Below are 23,902 nucleotides of genomic sequence, written 5' to 3'. Positions count from 1 at the left end.
AACTTGTTTTGCATTAGTAAATTTCATAACAAGCCAATTTAAAATGATGGGTTATGCACCTGGCTTCTTAAACCAATATCCCTGGTTCAAACATAGTGCTAAGGCAGCAGGAGTCTTTACAAAATGAAACTAAAATCTCCCAGTTGCACTGCAAGAGGAGTGGGGAATGTGTGAACCCAGTTATTTGCTCGGGCTAATCCAGACGTGTCCATGTAGTACTGAACCATAGTTTAGTGTTACTTGTGAAAATGATCTTCCTTTACTGACTCTTACTTGGCCTGGTTTGAGTTACAGATTTATCTACTAGATGGGCAAGATTAGTTGGCTTCTTCTTCCCATTCTTCCCCTCCCCCATGCTAAATAAATTCAATCAGGGCTGATTAAACTTCACATTTTAAGGCTGCAGTCTTAGACCTACATACCTGGGAGTAAGTATCTGAAATATACTCGGAGTCGAGAGTGAATTTCATGCTCTTTATTCAGCTCATATTCATCAAGGAGAAGAAGAGAAGACGAATGGCTCTTTTCCCAAAACCATCTGCTTATATACATTATTTACACAATGGGCCTTGCGTGATTGGCTACTTCAGGGCTACACCTGTGGGCCAATTATATTGTGGATTGACTTCTGCCTGCAGCCTGATTGGCTGCTCCTACAGGCCAATCAGGTAGCAGATTCACTTCTGCCAGCCGCCTGATTGGCTGCTCCAGCAGGCCAATCAGGTTGCGGATTCACTTCCACCTGGAGTTGGATTGGGTAGCTCCCGCTGATTCTGAATCCTATTGTTCTAGGATTCAGCTCAGTACATAACACCATCATTGAGCTTGATGGAATTTCCTCCTGAATAGACATATATAGGATTGTGCCCATATACTGTATAGCATTCCTATCTAGTACTTTAAAGGTACATGCAACAGTTTCACAAATCCTTTTTACCACCTCCCAGTGCTGTAACAGATTATAGAAACTATCTGGCAAATCAGGAAAACATACTGCAATATATATATGTGCTAGAATTCTTTTCACAGCTTTTGGGATAAGACAATTACTTCATTTTCCCATGAAGTAATGCATGCACACGAAATGCATTATAAACCAAGTGTGCATGCACACAAAAGCTTATACCCAGAACAAACTTAGTTGGTCTCTAAGGTGCTACTGGACAATTTTTTAATTTCTTACTTTTTTATATTTCGACTGTGTCAGACCAACACGGCTACCTACCTGAATCTAGATTCATTTTTCCAGTCATATTTGTATGTTTTCAAAGTCTGCATGTGAGCCATAGAGCGCTTTGAGGAGAAAGAACAGCTTTGCTTGGATTTACTGCTCATTGGACAAAAAGTATGTCTTGAAGTTCTGACACACTTCATAGGGAGAGAATATTCTTGTTTGTGTGAGATGAGAGTTTCCAGAACATACCTATGTGTCATTCAGAAACAAGACTTGCTGTTTTCAAGTATTATGAAGAACACAGGGTGCTCCCAGGACAATGGATTTTTATTATCTCACGTTTTTGCTTATTACATATGTAGAAACTCAACTTCTGCTCCATAAATATCATTCCAAAATCCATTTTCTGGCAATACCTTTGTGAGCCTGACTAAAATATCACAAAATAGTGTGCATGCTTTTGAGTTCTGCAGAATGGTAAACGAAGGTTGGAGAGGGGGAAATTGGCTGTGAGTGAAGCCATGGAGTCTCCATCTGATTACACACAGTCTCAAGAGGTAAACTGAGATGTAGCAGGCATTTAAATAGGCTGTGTTAAGTGCCATGTGGGTTTGGGTTCCATCAAATGGCTGCTGGGAAGAAGGAACATGACATGATTCTCTGAGAACATAAAAACCAGCTGTTATTCAGTCTGTCTGTGTCTTCAGGTGAAACACACAGGTTCCTTCATAGGAGGAAAACAGGGATAAAAAGAAACCAGCCAGGTTTCATATTATTGCTTATATTAATATTATGGTTCCAATCTGCGTATTGGCACAGTATGAGAGGGGAAAAAAATCTGCTTTCCATTGCAGTGTTTATGGTGTTAGTTTTTAAGGTATTATAATGCCAAGCCACTTTTGACAACTCAGGAAGATTTTTAATCTTTACACCTGGAAAAGGGCTTCAGTAATTAAATTTTCAGGACCATTCTGTTTCCAACCACCATAGTTCAGTCAGAACACTGAAACCTCCATTGTATAATTGTGACATAAAGGTTTTGTTCTGAGTTGTAGGTATATATGTGGGTGATTTGCAACACCTTCCTGAGTTATGGCCTGTTTATATAGAGTTATAGGCCAGATATATCTCCAGTCTTCTTCTTCCACAAGTTATTTATGATTGTTTACCTTTTACAACTGAGATAGTTTATAGAGCCAAGAATGGCTTGTCCATCGCCTTGAGTGTGTCATCTTTGAAACCTATCACTGCAAAACATTTGACAGTAAATGTGATACTGCTGAAAATGTATGGGTAAAAATTAGTTTCAAAACCTCCCCCCCCCCAATTTCTGAACTGTGTGAGATTCCAGGGGTTCCAGACGCTCATCCAGGGTCTGTGTTTTGGAAATGAGGCACAGCGGAGACTGTGGTTTCTTTAAGATGTATGGTATATTTACACATATATACAACCCGATCCTATTATGGAGGAGTTCATAGCATTAACATCCCAAGATGGTCTAGTTTCTCCCATCACCGCAGCCTTAGATTCAACCAGAAATGAACCATCCAGCTTGCTGTCTTTACCAGCCTCAAACCTTTTTCCAATCTAGGTCACATCACAGCCTACTCTAAACACTAAACTCTGGCTTTTTCTAAGAGCTGAAAGAGGAGCCCCGTTCATTTGTTGCCTTGCACAGAACCCCTTTTCCTTAGCTTTCTTAATAAGGCCAGCACAATTCCTTTGTTTTCTTAATGGCTCATCATCTGATTAGCTCATCAGGAAACTAGCCTGGCTTATATTCTTTTTTAAATAGTTTTTATTGAGTTTTACAATTTTATATTCATCACAGTAACATCATCTCAAATAAAAAGAAAAATACAATTTGCCAGCTTCCCCCACCCCCGACTTCCCTCAACTTCCTCTTCTGGTTTTTTATGTATTAACTTCTCCTGCATATTTTATTATACCTAAATATTGCATTCCTTAAATTGAATATTGTTATGTTCTTATCGTTTTAACACCATATTTGTTTTCAAATTATCTCTTATCCTTTCTTATTTTCCAATTACTATACTGTATCTTAATCTCTATATTTATTTTGTTAATTGTAAGTGTTTACTCAAACCCTGCTAGTGAGTCCATTTCTTTACAATGTTTCTGTAGGTACAACATAAATGTTTCCCAGTCTTTTTTAAAGTCTCTATTGTCCTTGTCTTTAAGTCTTTCAGTTAACTTCACCATTTCAGCATATTCCACCAGTTTTTCTTGCCATTCTTCTTTAGTTGGTATCTCGCCGTCTTTCCATTTGGGGGCTAGCAATATCCTAGCTGCTGTTGTAGCATACATAAAAAGCTTCCTTTGCTTTTTTGGCAGATCTTGACCTGTAATGCCTAGCAAAAGGGCTTCTGGTCTTTTAACAAAGCTTGCCTTTAACATTCATTTCATTTCATTATAAATCATTTCCCAATAATTTTTAATTATTTTACGATTCCACCACATATGAAATAAAAAGTGCCTTCTTTTTCTTTACGCTTCCAACACTTACTGGAGCCAGCCTGGCTTATATTTAACACTTGCTAAATCCACAGGTTCAGTGTTCTGGCACCCTGCTTAATACTCCAAACCTTAATTAAATTCTAACGCTTACTGGACCCAGGAATTTAGGGGAATCTGGCACCCACAAACTTATAACAATATTTTCATTTGCAATACCTTATAAGAAAGGTTTTTTAAAATTTTTGTTTTGTTTAAAGATGAAATAAAGTTCCTTAAGAATAATGACATTCAGGTTGACTTGAATGGAGCCTAACGAACTACATGTTAAATAAAAAAATTCCTTCAGTAGCACCTTAAAGACCAACTAAGTTTTTATTTTGGTATGAGCTTTCGTGTGCATGCACACTTCTTCAGAAGAAGTGTGCATGCACACGAAAGCTCATACCAAAATAAAAACTTAGTTGGTCTTTAAGGTGCTACTGAAGGAATTTTTTTATTTTACTTCGATCCAGACCAACACGGCTACCTACCTGTAACCAGAACTACATGTTGCATGTGAATGCATGGTAGTTAAAACCATTGTCCCTCTTTTATTCCAGGAAAACATTTCATGGGGCCGAGCAATTTGAAGATAAGCAGCAATAGTGATAGTGGGGACTTGATGCTATTCCTTTTCCAAATCCGCTTCAACCTACCTTCCTCCTGCATGGGGTACAAAACACATGTTTGGGAGAGGAAGGGATTTGAGGAAATGTCTTGAAGCAAGGAGAGAATGAATTTTTTGGCTGTTGTTTTGTATGATAATCCCATTTGAAAGTGTGTGTTTTGTGGTGAAGGTGGGTTTCATTTTGTTTAAACATATCTGCATGAAATGTGCAGCTAGATCTTTGGAGAACCCTATATCGTTGTTCTATATCTTTTGCTCCCCTGAGTTTCCCCACTCAGCTCCCTAGCCAGATACTGTATGGAAATAATTTGTAATTTTCTTTCTGGTGAAAGTAGCCCCCTTGCCCATCGTTTGCAATTCCTTCCGGAATTCTAGCATTGACTCTCCTCTGGTGACTCTTATCTTTATTCTTGGCATTTATGTAGCACTTTAGATTCTTGGCTCATAGCTGACACTGCCAGCCACTATTCTGTCCCAGTTCCTTATAGCTTTTCTTACATTAACGGAGAGTGATGATGGCATGTGTGCTGAAGTTGGACTGGATACATGCCAGGCAACAATCTATTAAAATATATATAATCTCTCCTCTGAAATTCACAGGGCTATATGGTTAAACACTCTGTCAAGTAAAATATACTTTTCTTTCTTTACTTACACTTGCCCTTCTGGAACCTGGTATCCAAAAAAATTGGCACGTGCTTCATTTACCTGTCTCTAACCTACATCTCTGCATATAATTGAGTGGAGTTCTTGTACACTGCAGTAAACCAGACACTATTTTGAAAACAGTTGGTGAAATGCGCATTTTTTGGAGACCGTTAAGTGCCCCGATGTCTCCTTTCGTGCCCTAGAGATTAACATTATTATTCTTTATATCATCTTTGCAGCAAGCCACTGTCGCCTCTCTCTACAAACAAAAGGTTTCTTTGTTTTCGCAGTTAAGACAAACTTGAATACAGCATAAGCAACAGTTATCAACTTCATTTAAAATGTTTTGGAAAGCAACTACCGCCGTTTGAAAGTATTTTTGCTAGCCAAATACTTTCTGAGAAAAGAAGACTTCTTATGCAAGTAACAGAGGTATACTAGGGATGATTGATTGAATATAAATACAGCAAAAAGGATGGTGAGATGAAGACTGCTGCATAGTTAAATGCTGGGGCATTTTACATACTTTCACCACTGTGCCATTGTGCAGCTTTGTTACTAATAACAGAAAATATACAACCCCCCCATGTATTTCAGATTTTTAAAAAACATACTTGTCAGTTTTAAAACAGCTGCACTGCTTCTTCTTTCTGAGCATAATCCGGAGTGCTGGTGTTTTTGTTTGTTTGCTTTCTCTTAGGAACCTTGGTGCCTTTTCCTGACACGTATTAATATCTTCCTCTGCCTTCTATACCCCTGAAAGTGAGGTGGAATGTGACTGAATTTAGTGGTCTTTTTTTGGTAGTGGCACACCAGCTTTGGAATGCCCTTCCCAGGATGGCTTTCCTGGTCCTGAGTCTGTTGTCTTTTCAACCCCAGCTGAACTACATACTTTTATTTCTCTGGGTCTTTTGTTTTATTGAGGTGTTTAGTTTGGTTCTACAGTCAAACCTTGGTTTGCACCTACCTCTGTTTGCAACCGCTTCGGCGAGCGACCGCCGCGGACCTGGAAGTGTTTACATCCAGGTTCCGCAGCCTTGGATGCGCAGATGCAATCTGCGCAGCTCGCGCGTGCCCAGAAGCGCTCTGTTGGTGCTTCATGCATGCACAGAAGCGTACCTTCGGGGAGCGACCGCTTCGGCGAGCGACCGCCTCCGCGGAATGGATTGCGGTCGCAAACCAAGGTACCACTGTATTCTGATTTTATTTCTACAGTTTTATCTTTTAAAATGATGATTTTATGATTTGTTCTGTTTTCTTTTAAAACCATTTGCCGCTTTGAGCATTCAGATTGGTTGGCGTCTGTCTTGGGAGACAATGGAGTGCACCTGTGGAGGTGAAGTCAAACTGTTGGAAGCTTGCAGCGCCAGCTGTGGCTGTAGAGACCGATAAGGGAGAGACATTTTTTGTTGCAGCTGGGGCAGATGAAGGCGTCCAGTCATGCTGCAGCAGATACACCATGGCGTTTCTTCTCTCTGTGCTCCTCCCAGCAGTCATTCCTCCTCATTTGAATGGGGCTGGAACAAGAGCAAGAGCTAGATCAGAGGTGAGGAATTGAATACAGTCCATGTGCTGGATCTTTATCTCTCTCCACAGGTCATTGTGGGGTTGTCATGTGACTCTGTTTTCTTTTGCCCACATGGTTTCAAACTATAGTGGGAAAGGCTCAGCATTTTTCAGGCACCACCAACAAGAATGAGCTGGTTGTCATACTTGCAAAGCCAAGACCCTTTGTAAGTGCTGCTGTGGTCATCGATGCTTGCATAGGGCATGGGTTTGGAAGCACCAACAGTCACAGCACTTTGGGCCTTGTTGCAAGTCACAGAGCTTTGCGGGAGCCACCTATCAGCTGATTGGCAGGCCCTGCAAACACTGTAGGAGCTACGTCACACCTGATGTCACAGTGCTTGCAGGGGTGGAGGGCCAGTTGCTATGGTCTGCCCTTAAAGGCTGGTGGATCCAGAAGGTTCCCCGAGGTCTCTGGGGGCTTTTCCTACAGGTTTAGCTGGCCATTTTGTGGAAGCTCTAGTCACAGTCAGGGATAGGCTTAGTCCAGGCATCTCCAAACTGCGGCCCTCCAGATGGTTTGGCCTACAACTCCCATGATCCCTAGCTAACAGGACCAGTGGTCGGGGAAGATGGGAATTGTAGTCCAAAACATCTGGAGGGCCGAAGTTTGGGGGTGCCTGGCTTAGTCTGTTAGTGCAATCCTTCTGAAACATATTTGACCCAATTGTAAAGTCAGCTGCCCGATATTCTGGAAAGCTGACGACAACTGGGCTACAGTGCAGGGAGTGGAAAAGGAATAGGGAAAACTTGTAATGAGTGCTACCAGAGACAAATAGAAAACAATTATAGGGATTCTGTGGGGATCGTGGCAATGAAAAAGAAACTTACTTCACTGCCAGCAGAACACTTTTGAGCAATGAAGACCTTTTTGTATAAAGGTCTAGAGATAACCAAGTGTTAAGAGTCCTCAGAGGATCACTGAGACCAGTTTTCATTGCATTTTGCAGATAAATCACTCATATTGGCTCCAACTTGGATGCCACAGTTTTTTGGCAGAGTCAGAGATGGATGTAGCCAGGACATGGATATAGTTTGTACAGCTTTACGGTGTGGACAAGCTGCTTGGAGCCTTCATCTTGTTCTCTTAGTTCTTATCCTTCCCCATCTTGGCTTGTGAAATATGCCAGAACTGGGCCTGCTGTATGGACCACAGAAATAGTAAATGTTTCCTTGAGGAAGGGTATGCTCCCTGCTGTCTTGAAAAGAGGGGTTGTCAGGTCATTACTGAAGAAATTGAACTTTGATCCTATTTCCATTGTTGTTGTTGATGATGATGATGAACCATTCTTGAGCAAGGTGATACGAGGGTGGTAACCCAACTCCAGGCAGTATTGGAGGAATCCTAAGTATTTAGTTCTGTTTCAATCTGGTTGTCGTTTGGGACCAATCATGAGTGCTCTGGGCAGATAATAGGCTGCAGAATTCCGGGGGGGTGGGGTGGGGGGGAGGGAGGGAGGGAGGGAGTCACATCCTATAGATTCCCTTGCACCTCTCAGCAGATTTCAGTACCATTGACCACAATTGTCTTCTGTATTGTCTTGTTCAATTGAGCCTGGAGGCTGCAAGTCAGTGTTGGCTCCGATCCTTCCTAATGGGAACGATCTAGTACAGTGATGGGCAACCTTTGGAGCTTGGTGTGTCAAAATTCGCCAAAAAAAACCCGAGCATAACTCGGGTGGTGTGTCACTTCAAGAAAGAAACCACAATTTCACGATATTTATAGCTTAAATAACAAAAAAAATTATAATTGTTTCCCCTTTAAAAAGGGAAAAGGGGAGGTAAAAAAATTATTAAAGTTTTTTTTAAAATAAAAAAATATTTAAAAAGGAAAAAAATAAGGCAAAACCCAGAGGTCTTTCCCAGTGGGACTCTGGGCTCAGGCCTTCCTCCAACGGGTCTTCCTCAAAAAAGCTCAACAACTTTTGACCTGAACCCCCCAAAAGGGGGTAGATCACTGCCAGTTTTTAACTATGTGAGTAGATCGCAGTCTCTTGGGAGTTTGCTACCCCTGGAATAGAAGAACCAGGTAACTTTTTTTTAAAAAGGCCCATTTTCGGGGGCTTTGGGTCAAAGTTGTTGAGTGTTTTCAGGGAGGAGGTAAACTTTTGAGTTTTTTTTCAAGGGAAGCCACATCTGTTCAGCTTCTTTGGGGGGAGTCCAGTGTTCTACTGGTAGATTATGATTTACCTGTTGGACATGCCTGTCCTATTCCCTTGCCCAAATATGTATGGCTCAGAAAAGGGTCACCAAAAAGATTGAGGCAATAAAACAGCTCTTCTGTGAGGAAAGTCCAAAATGGCTCAGATGGGGGGGGGGGGTTTGCATCTTCAGGGTGCACAAGTCTACAGATTATTTTAAAAGCTATTTGACAAAAATCTTAGGCTTGAAAATAAGGGGAAATGAAAACTACCTATTTCTGGGGACGAAGTCGCACGGTCTGGATGATGAAATAGAGACGATGAGCGCGGTGCTGGCCAGGACCAGAACCGAGAGGGCGCACTGGGTCATGAGCTGGTTGCGCTCAGGCAGGGCGGGCACGGTGGTGGCCACGCTGCCCACCCCACTCGCATTGCTGCTCCGCGCCTCCTCGCCGTCAGGGGAACCGCTGCTGCCCAGGGCGGGTGCGGCGTCGTGGCCGCTGGGCACTGGGCGCAGTGGAGGCAGAGGACGGTGGCAGCGGTGCTGCTGGCGACGATGGCAGTGGCGGCGGCCTCAGGACCCCCTGAGCTGGGAGCGCTTCCCTGCCCCACAGTGCGGCCAGCAGCAGCAGCAGGGGCACACGCGCCAAAGTCCGATCTCTCCCTCCACGAAGCGCTTGACGGTGCCGCCTTCCGCAGCCTGCTCTTGGGCAGCCAATCCCCAGCACCTGTGCAAAGCGGTCGCATCAACCAATCCAGCCGCCGCCTTGAAAAACACGGAGGGGGATTGGCTAGGCGAGGTTGCTGACGCGCCCAAGGCATGCGCCGCCCTTCTTGGTGCTGGGAGGAAAGAGAGAGCGTCACGGAGCTGCCGAGCATGTTCGCTGGCAGCGGCTGAAGCTGTGCTGCCCTTAAGTTGCTCTCACTTGCCCTATACCTGTTTCACCTCGGCACGTGGCCGCGTGTCACCTAAAATGGCTATGCGTGTCAGTGGTGACACGCGTGTCATAGGTTCGCCATCAGTGATCTAGTAGGAGACTTCTGCTCTGCATCCTGTCTTTTTCTTATACAGTGGTACCTCGGGTTGCGGACCCAATCCGTTCCAGGGTGCCGTTTGCACCCAGAAATGTCCACAACCCAAGCTGAGCTTTTGCGCATGCGTGAAAGCACAATACAGCGCTTCTGCACATGTGGCGGAGCCCAGAAGTAAACACTTTTGGGTCTGCCGCGTTCGTAACATGAAAAAACACAACCCGCAGCGGACGCAACACGAGGTATGACTGTACCAGTATGACTGTGCTATATTGAAAAGAAGTAAGTGAAATAAAAGTGTTTAGAACTACTTTTGTTATTATTCTGATTACTTTGTACAGTATATAGTTCTAAATTATTTAAAATGATGAAAGCCACCATGGGAAAATATTGTTGCTCTACAATTGACTTACAGAACAAAATTAAATATTATGAAAATACAGTAGTGTAAATTTCAGAAAGTAGATGAGTTCTGATGTGGCTTTTCAGCATTCTGTTATTCAAAGGTTTCCAAATCCATGTGGCTAGTCCACCCCTATATATTATCTTGCAATAATTAAGAATATGATTAATTCTGCTGGTTGACCAGAGACCTTACTTTCTGCTCTGCAGTAAAAAGATAATCTTTAAAAGTCAGGTTGTCTCAACCTTATGTGTCACAAATGCTGTCTTCCAGCTTACTAAATAACAGTACAGTATCTAGGGGTGACTTTGCAAATACATTCTGAATTATTTATTTTATAAAGAATGAAGGGACTTGTGGCTCCTTGAAGACTATACACACACACACACACACACACACACACACACACACACACACACACTGTGGGCTTTAGTGGGCCGCAGTCCATTTCAACAAAATACAGACACTGCTATCCTCAGTTGGCAGATCAATTCTGTCCATCAGACAATGGAAGAAAGCAGGACTTACAGAAACTGTTGACTTTATACATTAACAAATGCACTAATGATCAGTTCTTGAAATATACCATAAGACAGTGATATTTTATATAAACGAGTATGTTGAAATGCACAAGTTGAAGGAGTAGCACTCCTCTGTTGTGAAAACCCTTCTATTGGAAGCAATTTAGGATTTTAGTGTTGTTGTTTTTTAAGCCTAGGGTTTTTGAGACACTAGGAGGAGTTCAGGCCTCTATGTTCAACAAGAGCGTGATGTGTCATTTTAGAGACTACGCCCATAAAAATGCCTAGTGCCATTAAGTCCTACCGGTAGCTCATAGCTGCCAAGTTATCCCTTTTTTAAAGGGATTTTCCTTTATGCTGAATAGGCTTCCTCGCGAGAAAAGGAAAAACTTGGCAGCTATGGTAGCTGTGTTAAAAAGCATAAAACAAGTGGTCATTAATTCAAGTCTCCAGAATCCTGTCGCTAAAATCATTTACCTGGCTTGTTACTTAGCCAATGTGAAGCCCTTCCTCAGATCCCTGCACAGGTTTCCTGTTCCCTCCTGCATGCTTCCAAACTCCTTGTCGCTACTTTCAAAAGTCTCCTCAGGTTTGTCACATCCTGTTTTTCTGTTCTTACCTCCTGTAACCTCCACTCCTCCTACTCGACTCCTCAGCATCTCACAGGTACATTCAGAGAGACTACTTCCTCAAACAACTCTATCTGTTCTCTCCTGATGTTTGTTTATGCTGGGATTTTTTTTCCTTCAGCCACCTCTCACTTTCTTCAAATCCTCCTTTAAAACCCCCCTTTTGCTACAGAGAGACCACCTCAGTCTATTGTTCTTGCAATAATGATTTTCATTTCATTTCATTTACAGCCGTGATCAAATAACCTTTGATTCAAATAATGTTTTAGTGCAATACGTAAGGCCAGCATTTTAATAGATTATTTGTTCTTCTACTATGTATTAAATTAATTTTCTCTCTCTCTCTTTGTGTTTCACAGATCTTCAGGTCAGTAAAAGGAACAGAAGATTCTTCGGAATACTTTTGCAACCCTGTGAGGGAACCACTAACACCTCAACACCATGCAGATTGGCGGTGCAGAGGCAACGGCCCTTGCGTAACACCATGTTTTCAAGGAGCTCCTGAATACTGTGCTACTTTACGCAGGACTTCCCTTTCCAATTTCATCACTGGGGCTCTACTAGAAGCAACCACGTCACTGGGAGCTAGAAGTGGTACTCTAAATATTTTAGGAGGATCAACTGGAAAGACCATGCTAAAAGGTAATTAAGGGAAGTTTAATAATCTTTGACAGTGTGGCAATGGGGGGCTCCTACGGCCTCAAGTTTTTCTCCAAGTTGGAGACGATAAACTTATTGGATTGATTGTATGCTATCCCCGAGTTCTAAGAATTCAAAATAACATTGTATATATTTAAATAATTACATGTGTGTTAAATCAGTGGGTCAGATCCAGACTTAAGTCATGCTTAGAGTAGTCCCATTGATTTCAATGAGTCTACTCTTAAGCAGTAGACCCAACGTTTTTAATTCGCTTACATGGGAGCCAAAGGCTTTCACATTCCAGAATTAAGATTGTATAATTCTCTGCTTACAAAGGAGATTCTACTGTTTTTTGTAGTTTTATTTTAATTGGAGACTTGGAAGTGGGGTTTTTTGTGGGGGGACAAGAAATGCTCAGAACACTAGCATAAGCATCACATGCAAAGGCTGAGATGACATAATCAGATAATGTCCATTGATTACCGTTCAGCAGGCAGCTTGATTTTGCTTTTATGCTTTTATGCTCTGCAGTCTTTTCCTTAATGACCCCAAACGTATTGCACATACACTAAAGCTAAAAGTCCATGGGTGAACTATCCTGGTTTCTATGTAGGGCAAGTCATGCCATTGCATTGTTGAGTAGGTTAGAAGTGTGTAGGTGTACATCTAGAATTTCTTGCTTTTAAGGATTGTAAAACACTTTAGATTATAATGTCAACACACCACCATATAAAGATACTGTGTTTCAAATATGCTTACATTAGGGGAAGTAGCGGGGGTTAGAGCAGGCCCTAATGAGTTTGGAGTTAAAGAACAGAGCAGGTCATAACTGTTTTGGATACACTCAAAATATATTTCTGTCTCTGTATCAGATAGCCAAGATTGTTTATGTTCCTGAATGTTAGCGGGTCTTTTGTCAAAAGATTTCTAAAAACAGGGATCAAATAAATACATTTTCCATTTTTAGTACATAGATTGTTAACAGGAAGCTGTGATGGATGAATATTGTTATATTTAAGTACCTCCGTGGTAGATGGCTGAATGCATTGATGTACAAAATGACCTAGATATACTTTGCTCTTTACTCTTTGTTTTGTGAAAGAAATATGTAGATTACTAAGGCTTGAACTACATATTACATGGCTAAGCTATGTTTCCATACCTTGACTGCAGCTTTTGCACTGCAAAGGAGGTTGTAAGGAGGCAATCTGTGGGGGAAAACTAGTGGGTGAATAATGCTTCTTACATTATTCACCAATTTGCTACAGCTTCTCCATCCTCTCCTCCTGCACCTTCTCTCTCCCCCCCCTGCCACGATTTTGCAATAGAAACACAGGTCTAGAACCCTGGAAGTGCAAGGGAGGCCGCAGTTAAGCAATCCTTTTCTGCTGTTTATTGCACACAACTTGCCCCCTTCTGACAGCATTTTTGTGGCAGATAAGCAGGATCTGGGCTCTGGCAACATGACTGTCATCTGTTTCTGAGCTTCTCTCTGTCCTTCCATTTCAATTTCCATACTCAAATCGCCTTTCTTAATATTGGATCTACAAATCAATGATTCTACAACCTCAAACATCTATCATGCACTTGTTAAGCGTATTAAGATATAACTTAATAAATATTTCTTATGTAGTGATATCCTTGTTTGCTGTTTCCTAACCCTATGATCAAAGGAGGTGATTATCTCTTTCTAGATATGGGGATAACCTGATAAGGTGGGGAATCAGGCTCCAAAGTGCTGCACTCAGGGCTGCATATCATTTATTTCGGTATTTTGGGGCAGCTGGCTTCAATCATCACTTTCTGTTACTTCCATTTTAATGGCTACTAATTCCTTAGTGTTCTCATTTGTTTTCCAGCCATGCTCATAACTATTTCTGGTGTGCTCCTGAATGGAGGAACGGATATATTCACAAAACTATTTGCATGAATGCTCTGTCGGTACTTAATTGGTGTAATAGAATCAACAAATTAGAAAGGGGATACCTACTAGTATGAATGGAAAAGACTGAAGTTGCTTCTTATATACAAATTCAAATATGTGCAGATGTGCACTCCTTTACGCATTAACAGTTAAATAATATCCTATGTGAACAAGCCCTAAAATTAATGATGTATTCTGTGTGAATCTCTGCAACTCTCCTTTATGAGACTGTATTTTCATCTTCATATGTCTTTAAAGCTTTTTTCATAAACCAATAATGAGTTCAAAAGACATTTTGGAATACTTGATAAAACAACTCTGTACTCATGGAAACTAGATGCCTTTTTTTCAAACACAGAAATAACATTATGAATGCTGATTTAAATCAATTTACCAGTATGAATTAGACATGAAATAATTATAATGCATCTTTTACTGAGGGTTGGATAAGTTGTGTCCAGTGGTGAACAACCAGAGATGGTGGAAGCTATAATTAAACAACATATTGAAGTCTACAGGTTAGGACACCCCCTGCTTTAAAATATTTTATTGCCTGTATGTTAAGATCAATTTAGTATTATTGATTACAAGGTGTGCAGTTCCAAGATATGCTCTTGGAGCGCAATCCTACATGTTTACTCAGAAGTACGTCCCATTCAATTCAGTGACTTTCTCCCAGGTAAGTGGGTACTGTATAAGATTGCAGCCTAAGTCCCATTGATTTCCATGAGGTGTCAGTGTTTTCATTTTGTGTGTGTGACTAAGACTTTAATCCGACACACCCATACTTGGGAGTAGTCTCATTGTAGTCACAGGGGCATGCTTCTGATTGGGCATGTACGGTATATACAATTGCACTGTCAAACACGTTTACAAATACTTAGACTTGGATTTCATGTAGATTGGATTGCTTCTCTTAGTAGGAATGTCTACCTGTCCTTAAATGTAAAATAACTCCCGTTGAATTCTTAGCGTTTCAGTTTTTATCTGAGAAGTGGGTAACCTGACCTTTTTGCATGTCTTCTTTGTGGCTTAAAGAAAGCATGCTAGTTGTGCATTTTGACAGTTCGTACTTTCAGACTGAGCAGCTGTTCCTGACAGCTAGGACAAACAAGTGCAGTATGTGATATTCTTCTGCTTTTGAAATTATCGGCCCTTCTGGAATTTAAGTAGGAAATCAAAAGAGCAACTCTGTTTACTGGTAAGATTAATGTTCCTATGGCCTATATGCCACTGACTTTTAAATTTAAAATGAAAAAAAAATATGTTTCTGAGATGGAGATAAGAAGAGGTTGTTTTTACTGTCATGTACTGTGACCTGTGTACAGGTTTCCATTCCATGGAAAGGAACACCTGACATATAGATACAGTATTTGCTTTTTCTTAGTCGTCTGTTAGTGAATTCATGGTTTTCAGATCACAGCCTTGATGCTTAAAAATAAGCAAACAGGTGACACTTGCACCTAATATAGGTAAACATTGAAATGCATGAGCCTCAACATTCCTCTACTGTAAGTGTAATGTTGTTTAGCCATTTTCTACAGGTGTTGCTAACTCTCATTGGATGTTTCGTTCAGAAAATCAAGTTAACTGATAAAACATGTTTTCTTTGCTAACAAACAAATGTTATTTGGAATAATTTGCAAGTATTTAATCACAAGGGCTGACTTATACAGTTGCAGTTGACTTCAAAACTAGGGGTGGGTGATACTGTCAATTTCAGTTTCTCATTTTTCTAACCTTAAGTTCAGTTCTCTATGTTTCCATATTAATTTGCAAATTCTTTTTCTAATAAGTTCTCATATAAACCCTTCACCATTTTAGCATGAATTTCTCCTAATATGCACATTTTTTTCCTATGCAATTTTGCCCAGCGTATACATTTGCAAGCAATTTTCTCTCATATAATGCATTTTATGCACACTTTACTTTGTATATACATTTTGGTACATATTACTTGGTTGGAGAACAACATTGCAAAATTCAGAGAACTGCAAATTTGAAAGCTTCAGTTTCAGTCCACATATTGTTTCAGGAATGATAATTTGGATATATTTGCCTTAAGTATGAACTGAATCAAATTTCTCTCCATTTCACACTGCTACAATTCTTAGTGACACATTTTCACTCCCTTAATATCTTGTTTGTTGCGGTGTGGGCACAAATGTTAACATTTGTAGGTAATGCAAGCCTTAAGAATAATGGGTTTAGATATCACTTGAAGCATTCCTTCTGTTACAATCACTGCCCAGTTCATATGTTTCCGGTCCTTCAAGTCATGTTTCAAGGTAGTCTCACGAATTCTCTCACATGCCAGATAATTTCTGTTTGGCTCTAACCATAATTTGCTCCATTTGGACATCATTGGTTATGTAAGCTGCGGAAGGGGGAAGGGAAGGGAAGCAGGAGTGAATGGGGGAATATCTGATCCTGCAGCATGTTCTTGAACATCCAAACCATGCCCTGGAGGATCAGGATCAAGATGACTGTATTGAGTCACTAAGCTCAATTACATAGCTGTTGTGTTACAGAATTACTGGCACTGTCTTTGGGATTCCAGAAAGATGGCTAATAATAGCTGTCCGGTTTTAAGACTTGAATGGCATGATATAATACTTATATAATATCACCAACAGATGTCATTGTGACAAGAGATCATAAAAGTTAGGCTAATTTTAATTGCCCTATGGTTTGTGATAGTTTTTCACATTTGTGTGCACAGGAAACGTCATCTTAAATGGGAAAGCTAAATGCTATTTATTATTTTCTTTTCACTAGTGCAATAATAACCTTAGTAGAAACATAACTCCATTAGAAACATTTGAAAACATTTTATTGTATGTTTACTCTATTTAAACTTTGTGAATTTCCTTGATAATTTTATATTGGAAGGCAGTATAAAAATCTGATTGATAAAACAAAACTAAAGCATTTTGTTTTCCAGTAAAATAGTCCCCACATCAGTTGAAATGCCATTATAATATTCTACTTTACTCAGTGGAGGCAAGCTCACATTGCACATTACATTGCTTGTAATGGTGCCCCAACATTTTTCTCAAAGTAAAATAACATTATGAGAAGAGGATTTACAGGAGAAATGTGGTAGAGGAGTCTGTCCAAACCCACTGTTTCTCTGCTTCAAGTGCCGCATACAACAAGCATTTATTTACCCTTGCAGGATTCAGGATGAGTACCGTAGTAGTCAAACTTCTTCAGTATAAAAGTTTTGATTCCATTCAAGGAATAAACCTAAATCAGCTGTGAACAGATCCGAGGAAGCAGGAACAAAACAAGGAAGACCTTGTGGGCCAGCGGCTGTTTCAATGCGGCTAAACCATGCCCCTCACCCAGCTGGATTGGCTGGCTAGGGGGCATGACGTAGGCCCAGGACTCCAGTGATGCAGGGGGACCGGCCACACACCCCTGCAAGCGTGGGAAGTTATTCCTGCTCACAACCCCTCCCCTCTGGGAAGAGGAGAGGCTCTGTGAACAGAAGCGCTGCTGAATTAATAAGGAAGCTGTAACTCTCCCTTCCCACCCATTCTATTTTCTGGAACACCTTGCAAATGACAGAAGATCAAAGAAAATCACCAAGTATTGAAAATTACCTTTTTTTTGGCATTGATGAAGTCAGTAAAATTAACAAAAGGAAGCTACACTGTTTGGTTTCTGTACAACAGCCTCTTAAAATACACCATGCACCTGCAGAGTAGGCACACATTTGTGGTTGTTCCAAATTGGTGCCATGACAAAGGAAATAAGTGGTGGAGAAAAGGCAGCAGAGGTTAGTAGAAGAAGCTAGCGGAAATAGGTTTTTTTGGGAAGGGAGACTTCAGTTCCTAAATTTGTTTTATGAGTATGTTCAAAGACTTGAAGCAGGTAGAACACATATTCATCTAGTTAGTTCTTTTTGAGTGACATATATTGCCTGGCTGTGGGACCAGATCTTGAATTCTAGCCCCGGTGAGCCCCTGGACTGATGTACTCTCTGTATCCTGTTAGGAGATGAACAAAAAAATTTAGGATATAAGGATGAAGTTGCTGGAGGGTGGGGTGTTCAGCTTTCTGCATCCTAGAGCCCCATAGAAAAGGAGACACCGCTGAAACAGATACAGTCTTGATTATTAAAATTAATTTTTGGTGAGGTAAGTTGTTGCAGCACCTTTCAGAAACACCCTATAGATCAGAGTTGACTAATCTCCCGTTTAGGGGCCATAACCGTAAGGCAATGCCAAGTGACCTTCAAAGAAAGTGCTGGGTTGCCTTTCCACCTTTGTATTATATTGCTCAGTTTTCCCAAGACGTTTTGTTCATATAATAGGCACTATATCACATCATTTATAAAATGGGGTCACAAAACAATTAGGCAAAGCAATTTTCAACTCTGCAGGAAGAGCTTGACTTTCACCATTACTTCTTTTTTTAGTGTGTGAATTGCTATTACCACACTGCTGTGCCTCATTATCTCTGACTGTTGTATGGAGCAATTTTTAAATAATTGAAAAAAAATGTTAAATCTGGGTCACAATTCTACAAGCTTCTTCTGCACTGCTTTGGTTTAATATGAGAAGCAATTATGCCGAGACCATCTAGGTTGGAGTTATTATAGCAGGCAACAATGCTGAAACCAAAGTTCAGGTTAAATATACTAGCTTTCTGAAAATTTTATTACAATTTCTTGAAATGTCCAACTCTCATGATCTGAAACATGTGACCAATGTACTTCACTAAATAGAACGGTAAAACATGGTGATGTGTGCAGGGTAAAAAGAAAAGAAAAAACAACCATTGATGAACTAGATTTTTTAATGTAAAGATTGTAAGAAATAGTGAATTCCTCTGTTGATATATAGAGCAGCCTTTGCCAAACTGGCTGGTGTTCACCAGATGTTTTGGACTACAACTCTACATCAGCGCCAGCCAGCAACTGGAGGCCATCAGCCAAGTTTATGAAGGCTAAGGTATAGGAATAAATAAAACCCTGATATGCAGTCATTATTAGCGAACACAGACAGTGTGTAGGAGGGGAAATGACAGAGCAGAGATGCAGTATTGAGAACCTAGCTTACAAGAAAAATAAAAAAAAATCTTGGCTCACACACTCTCATGTGTTTTTAAAAAATTCCCAGGCTTTCATACAGAGGGAAACTTATATAAATTACATACAAATTCTCCAGCCACAAAAATGACATTAGAGCTGAACTAGAGAATGAGGCCAGCCAAAAAAGGGTTTTTTTAATCCTTCATTGTGCCTTTTTTTGGGGGGGGGGTAACTAGCAATTATAAGCCTGAGACACATTCATCCCATGGGATTTCTCAGATAACATAATAATGTGTAAGTTATGTGGATACTTTAAAAAGGCAAGGACATTAAACTATTGCTTTCTGACTGAGGGTTAGGCAAGCATGGACTAATTGCAACTTGCTGGCCGACTGATTCAGAACAGTCCAAGCGACAACTTGAGGTAATTTTTCTTTGTTTTTAGATGGCATGATTAGACCTAAGAGTTAGTTATGAGAGCAAATATCCCTCCCTCCCTCCCTCCTACAGTCCTCACTTGAGAGAAGTTATTTTATAGTGTATCAGACTGGAACAACCTGTTTGTCCCCAGTATGTCCATGCAGACTTGACTAACATTAAAAACAAGCAAAATCCTGGCTTTCTTAATACAAAACAGTAGGCTAGACGCTCGGCTTTGCCCTCGCTGGTCCTGGAAGGATCCTTTTAAAAAATCCCATATGCTCAGAGAATTTGTGCCTGTTCATTGGGGGAGATAGGAAGCCCAGAGCACTTAATTTTTAGATGTCCCTTTTATGAAAAGGCACATAGTGAGACCATTGACCCCCTGCTAGTGAGGCTCGCTGACCTCCCAGAAAAGCAAAAAATTGATCGTCTCCTGTTAGGCAAAGATCAAAAGACGATCCGATGGTCGCCAGATTCTGTGTACAGATCTGTAGGCACAGACCATCCCCTGATCCAAACTAGTTCATCAAGAAAATCCCCAAACTCGGTCCCTCGGGTGATTCTGGGTCATGTCTCTGCGGTAGCTTATCTCAAAGTTTTTAGTGTGTCTACACTTATCGCATTTATAAATATTAAATTTACCTGTTGTTCAATGTTTTAAATGTTTGTGTTCCTTTTGGGATTGTACCCCCAAGTGTGTTTTATATGCTGGTCTCTGACCGTAATAAATTATCTACCTATCTATCTATCTATCTATCTATCTATCTATCTATCTATCTATAACAGTAGGCTGTTCTTGGAGAGATTACTTTCTTATGCATTTCATTCAGAATTAGTCTTTTAAAATATTTGCACAGCCTGCAAAGCATAAGGATTTTTTTTATAAAAAAAATTGGCAGCAGCATCTTGAAGAAACATAACTTTAAAGCATGAAAACGAAAGTTGGTGCACCCTCAGTTCTGCTGGCATGCCAGGACTTCCATGTCCTCTCCTTTGGCAACTGTGGAACTGATTTGGAGGGCATGTTGTTGGTTGGAGGAGATGAGAGTCTATAGCAGGGGTCCCCAGACTTACCCGGCTTTGGACCGGTGCCCGTCGCGCCAATCGCACGGCAGGCCGCAGGGTGGGGGAGTGTGCGCCCATGCGCATGCGCACACACACTTACTGGCACGGTGGCGCGCTTCCAGGTCGGAAAAATCGCCGAAAATCGTTTGTGCGCATGCGTATGGGCCTCCCCCCGACCCGGAAGTGCCTCCCCCCGACCTGGAAGTGCACCGGAAATGACCTCTTCTGGGTTGGGAGAGGCCCATACACATGCACACAAATGATTTTCGGCACTTTTTTCCGATCTGGAAGTGGCGCGCTGTAAGAGCGGGCAGGCCGGATTGGGAGGCCAATTGGGCTGCATCTGGCCCGCGGGCCGTAGTTTGAGGACCCCTGGTCTATAGCATGCGCAGAAGTCCATTGTACCAGTAGAGCTGTACCACTGGGTTCCAGCAACAAAGCTTGCTTTTCTCATATTTTCAACAGATGAATACAGTGTCTTGTTAATGATAAACATTGCAGATTGTGAGAAGTACAGTGGTACCTCGGTTTGCGAACACAATCCGTTCCGCGGAGGCGTTTGCTCACCGAGGGCAAATGTATGCGCGTGCGCGAAGCGCCGATAGAGCGCTTCTGCGCATGCAAGCACTGTGCAGGTCCCATCTGTGCATCCGACGCCGCGGAACCTGGATGTAAACACCTCCGGGTCCGCGGTGTTTGTAAACGGAGGTTTTCGTAAATGGAGGTAGTCGTAAACCAAGGTTCCGCTGTATAAAGGAAGATCTTACTGGAAAATTTAGGCAGACAAATCAGATGTAGCATAGAACATTTCAGGGAAGAACAGTGTTACAAGGCCATGAACCCATATCTTACAGGTATATCACTAGTATTGGGATCTTTACTGGATAGTTTTGTAAGATAGACTGACTGCAGTGAACCAAATTACCTTATTGGTGTTGTGGAATTCAGCAATGACCCAGAAAGGTCAATATGAGTGTGCTTGGTTTGGAGAATTAACAAAAGTCACACAGTTTGTATAAGCTGAATGCTTATTTATAAAATTACCTTAAAAGCAAAATGAAGGGCTTTGCAGCTTGACATGCAGATATAAAAGTATGTAAGGCAAAAATTATAAGCAGTGTCAGGAGGCAGGTGAGATTTGAAAAATAAGAGAGGCAGAAAAAGTCATACCGTAGTAGCTAAAGAGCACAGAAATTGTATCTAGCCTTTATCAAGACCAACCAAGATTTCACAAAGTTGGGAGCAAGATGTTGAGCAACAATGTAGAAAAAGCTATGGATGATGTGGTTGCCAAAATGGAGAGCAGAAGTAATTAGTTATGAAAATGTCATTAGATTAGCTCCTCTAGATACCCTAGGGGGTGGTGGTGGTATCATTTAAGCATGCTAATGGTTTTTAAGTGACTGTGAGCATTTATCTTGAGCCTGTGGCACAAGTGGTGCCGGTTAGTTGTATGGGTACCACTTTGGTGTAGGACCTCAGTTGCCTCCAATTTAGTTTTTCAAGCAGAAATGTTCCTATTAGAAAACCAAACTCTAATCCTTTAAATGGAAGCTGCCATAATACAGATTAAAAGGCCTATTATAAAATAAAAACCTCTGGGGAACAGACTAGTGTTCTAGGTCTGTCTAGTGGTCTAAATGAGGGCAGAGGATTCTAGTCAAGTTCAGATGTGGCCTGACACCAGTACTTGCTTCTGTGAGCTGCTATGCAAGCTCTTGTCTAAACTTGCAACAAGACAGGCATATAACCACTTCCAATGTTATGATTTTCATCACAGGAATGAATTGAAGGTGCAGTCATATGAGGACAAAGAGTACCATTTGGAGACCAAGATAAAAGCTTTGTTTTCAAAGATCTTCAGAATTCTTTGGCCTGTTTGTTCTCAAACTGTAGCGTTTTGATTTTGTCCTCACAACGTGTGAGGTAAGAGAGGCTGAGAGAGAGAGGGTGATTTGCTCTGGAGGAAGGATTTCAATAGGTTTGTTACAGAGGAAGACTTTGGAACAAGCTAGAGGTAAAAGTAAAGGGACCCCTGACCATTAGGTCCAGCCGTGGACGACTCTGGGGTTGCAGCACTCATCTTGCTTTATTGGCAGAGGGAGCTGGTGTACAGCTTCCGGGTCATGTGGCCAGCATGACTAAGCTGCTTCCAGCGAACCAGAGCAGCATACGGAAATGCTGTTTACCTTTCCACCGGAGCGGTACCTATTTATCTACTTGCACTTCGTGCTTTCGAACTGCTAGGTTGGCAGGAGCATACACTTTGTGCATGCACACGAAAGTTCCTACCAATAACAAACTTAGTTGGTCTCTAAGGTGCTACTGGAAGGATTTTTTATTATTATTTTGTTTCGACTATGGCAGACCAACATGGCTACCTACCTGTATCTTCCTAAACTAATGTTACTCTGTTGTCATTGATTTGGAGTTTCCATTAGATCAGATGTGCTGAGTTGTTTATTCCATTGAACTCTGTCTTATTGAGAGGATGGTGGTAGCCATTAAAATTCATTGTTATGTTTCCTATCCTGTCTCCCTACCTATATTGCTTTCCATTTCATGATTCTGTGCATCTAGGAGTGGAGAGTTATGTCTTATGGTAGTATGTTTCATCGTAGTAGCTTTGTAGGTACACAAGCAAATAAATTGTAAAAGGAAGAATGATTGACTTAGCTTCTCAGAGCCACAGTCTCATACACTGCTGTACAAAAATTCTGTTAGTTTCACTATGCATATTTACTAAGGAAAAATTCAGCCAGCTCAGTTCACCAAGCCTATTTTTTTTGGTTGGGCACACAGAACCCCAACTATTTACTTAGTATTCTTCACTGTAGTTTCCTGTTCACATTGGAATTTTACTCACATCCCCCTATTATTTTGATGATGTCATATTGTGGTGTGTTTGTGAGTTTCCTTGACACAGAAGTGGGGGAATCTTCACTTGGTGCTGCAGAGTGACTGAGTAAATATCAATTATTTATACCACTTGGGAGTTACCCTGGAGCAAAACAAAAACAAAAAAACCTTCCATTTCTGAAGCAAATACAATTATTTTACTGCCCATCTGAAAGTAAGTTCATATTGCTGTTGTAGACATCATAGTTGAACTTACTGTTTGACAGCCTTCATATATGGCAAGCATAGGCAAACTCCGGCCCTCCAGAAGTTTTGGGACTACAATTCCCATCATCCCTGACCACTGGTCCTGTTAGCTAGGGATGATGGGAGTTGTAGTCCCAAAACATCTGGAGGGCCAGAATTTGCCTATGCCTGATATATGAAATAGTTGGCAACAGTCATCAATTGGTGAGCTGCCATGATTGCTACATTAGCGGATGATAAAGTGGTTCATCATCCATAGACTGATGCTGTCTGCTTGAAAGTGTAATTTGCCTGTGTCACAGGAAATTTTATGCAGCTGTGTTGGAGGACAATGAAGTATAGATATTGAAAAGGGAACTTCAGGTGCTATCCACTTGTAATAATAGAATATTTAAGTGTGGTTTTTTTTTAAAAAAAAACCCATAGTATGTCATGCATTTATT

The 23,902-nt window shown here is 41.1% G+C and overlaps 1 protein-coding gene across 10 annotated transcripts in view; it reads left to right on the top strand.

Annotated features, from left to right (window-relative positions):
- PLCE1 (phospholipase C epsilon 1) overlaps positions 1 to 23,902 on the top strand; it is a 129,697-nt gene that overhangs the window by 41,770 nt on the left and 64,025 nt on the right. For 9 of the 10 annotated variants that reach the window (XM_035137908.3, XM_088670332.1, XM_035137906.3 and 6 more), the window contains one exon: positions 11,619 to 11,901. In XM_035137908.3, the coding sequence (XP_034993799.3) occupies positions 11,619 to 11,901 (283 nt within the window). Of the gene's footprint in view, positions 1 to 11,618; positions 11,902 to 14,914; positions 15,027 to 23,902 lie in introns of those variants that run through there. The other variant, XM_088670336.1, reaches the window with a different exon arrangement.

This window comes from Zootoca vivipara, chromosome 5 (assembly GCF_965207765.1).
Source record: "Zootoca vivipara chromosome 5, rZooViv2.hap1.1, whole genome shotgun sequence".
Lineage (NCBI taxonomy): Eukaryota > Metazoa > Chordata > Lepidosauria > Squamata > Lacertidae > Zootoca > Zootoca vivipara.
The sequence above is the reverse complement of the archived record's forward strand: the minus strand, read 5'-3'. Positions and strand labels throughout refer to the sequence as shown.